Below are 928 nucleotides of genomic sequence, written 5' to 3'. Positions count from 1 at the left end.
TGGGGACTCCTGGGAATGGGGAGCTCAGGGAATGGGGAGCCCAAAGGAATGGGGACTCCTGGGAATGGGGAGCTCAGGGAATGGGGAGCCCAAAGGAGTGGGGATTCCTGGGAATGGGGAGCTCAGGGAATGGGGAGCCCAAAGGAATGGGGATTCCTGGGAATGGGGAATCCCCTGGGAATGGGGAGCTCAGGGAATGGGGAGCCCAAAGGAGTGGGGACTCCTGGGAATGGGGAGCTCAGGGAATGGGGAGCTCAGGGAGTGGGGATTCCTGGGAATGGGGAGCCCTGTGCATGGTGGTTCCTCTGGAATGGGGACCCCAGAATGGACTGCCTGGAAATGGGGAATGCCCTGGGAACGGGGAGCTTAGGCAATGGGGAGCCCAAAGGAATGGGGACCGCTGGGAATGGGGAAAGCCTTGAACAGAGAACCCCTGGCAATGGGGACTGCAATACCCCTGGGTGTGGGGAATCCCCTGGGAATGGGGAGCCCTGTGCATGCTGATCCCTCCGGAATGGGGGATTGGGGAAATCCTGGAATGGGGAGCCCTCGGGAATGAGGACCCCCTGGGGAATGGGGTGCTCTGAGAATGAGGATCCCTTGGAATGGGAGCCCCCTTGGCGGGGCAGGGGGGCAGGTGCTGGGTGCCCCCGTGGTGGCCCTTGACTGTCCCCACGCTGCTGGGGACCCCCACCGAGGAGCAGTGGCCGGCCATGGCCAAGCTGCCAGACTACAAGGTGAGGGCAGGGCACTCGGGGGGAATAAGGGGGTCTGGGGGAGCTGGGGGTCACCTGTGTGTCCCCAGCCCTACCCCATGTACCCAGCTACCACTTCCTTGGTCAACGTGGTGCCCAAGCTGAACGCGACTGGCCGGGACCTGCTGCAGGTGAGATCCTGCCCCTGTGCCCCCCTGCCCCTGTGCCCCCTG

General features: G+C 63.9%; 1 protein-coding gene across 1 annotated transcript in view; it reads left to right on the top strand.

The window, feature by feature from the left end:
• Positions 1–928, top strand: part of CDK5 (cyclin dependent kinase 5) — a 5,784-nt gene that overhangs the window by 3,773 nt on the left and 1,083 nt on the right. Inside the window, exon 8 of the mRNA XM_041402399.1 lies at positions 806–886. Within this exon, the coding sequence (XP_041258333.1) occupies positions 806–886 (81 nt within the window). The remainder of the gene's footprint in view (positions 1–805; positions 887–928) is intronic.

This window comes from Onychostruthus taczanowskii, unplaced genomic scaffold (genome assembly GCF_017590055.1).
Source record: "Onychostruthus taczanowskii isolate IOZ18803 unplaced genomic scaffold, ASM1759005v1 scaffold198, whole genome shotgun sequence".
Taxonomy (NCBI): Eukaryota; Metazoa; Chordata; class Aves; order Passeriformes; family Passeridae; genus Onychostruthus; species Onychostruthus taczanowskii.
This window is presented reverse-complemented; position numbering and strand designations above follow the sequence as displayed.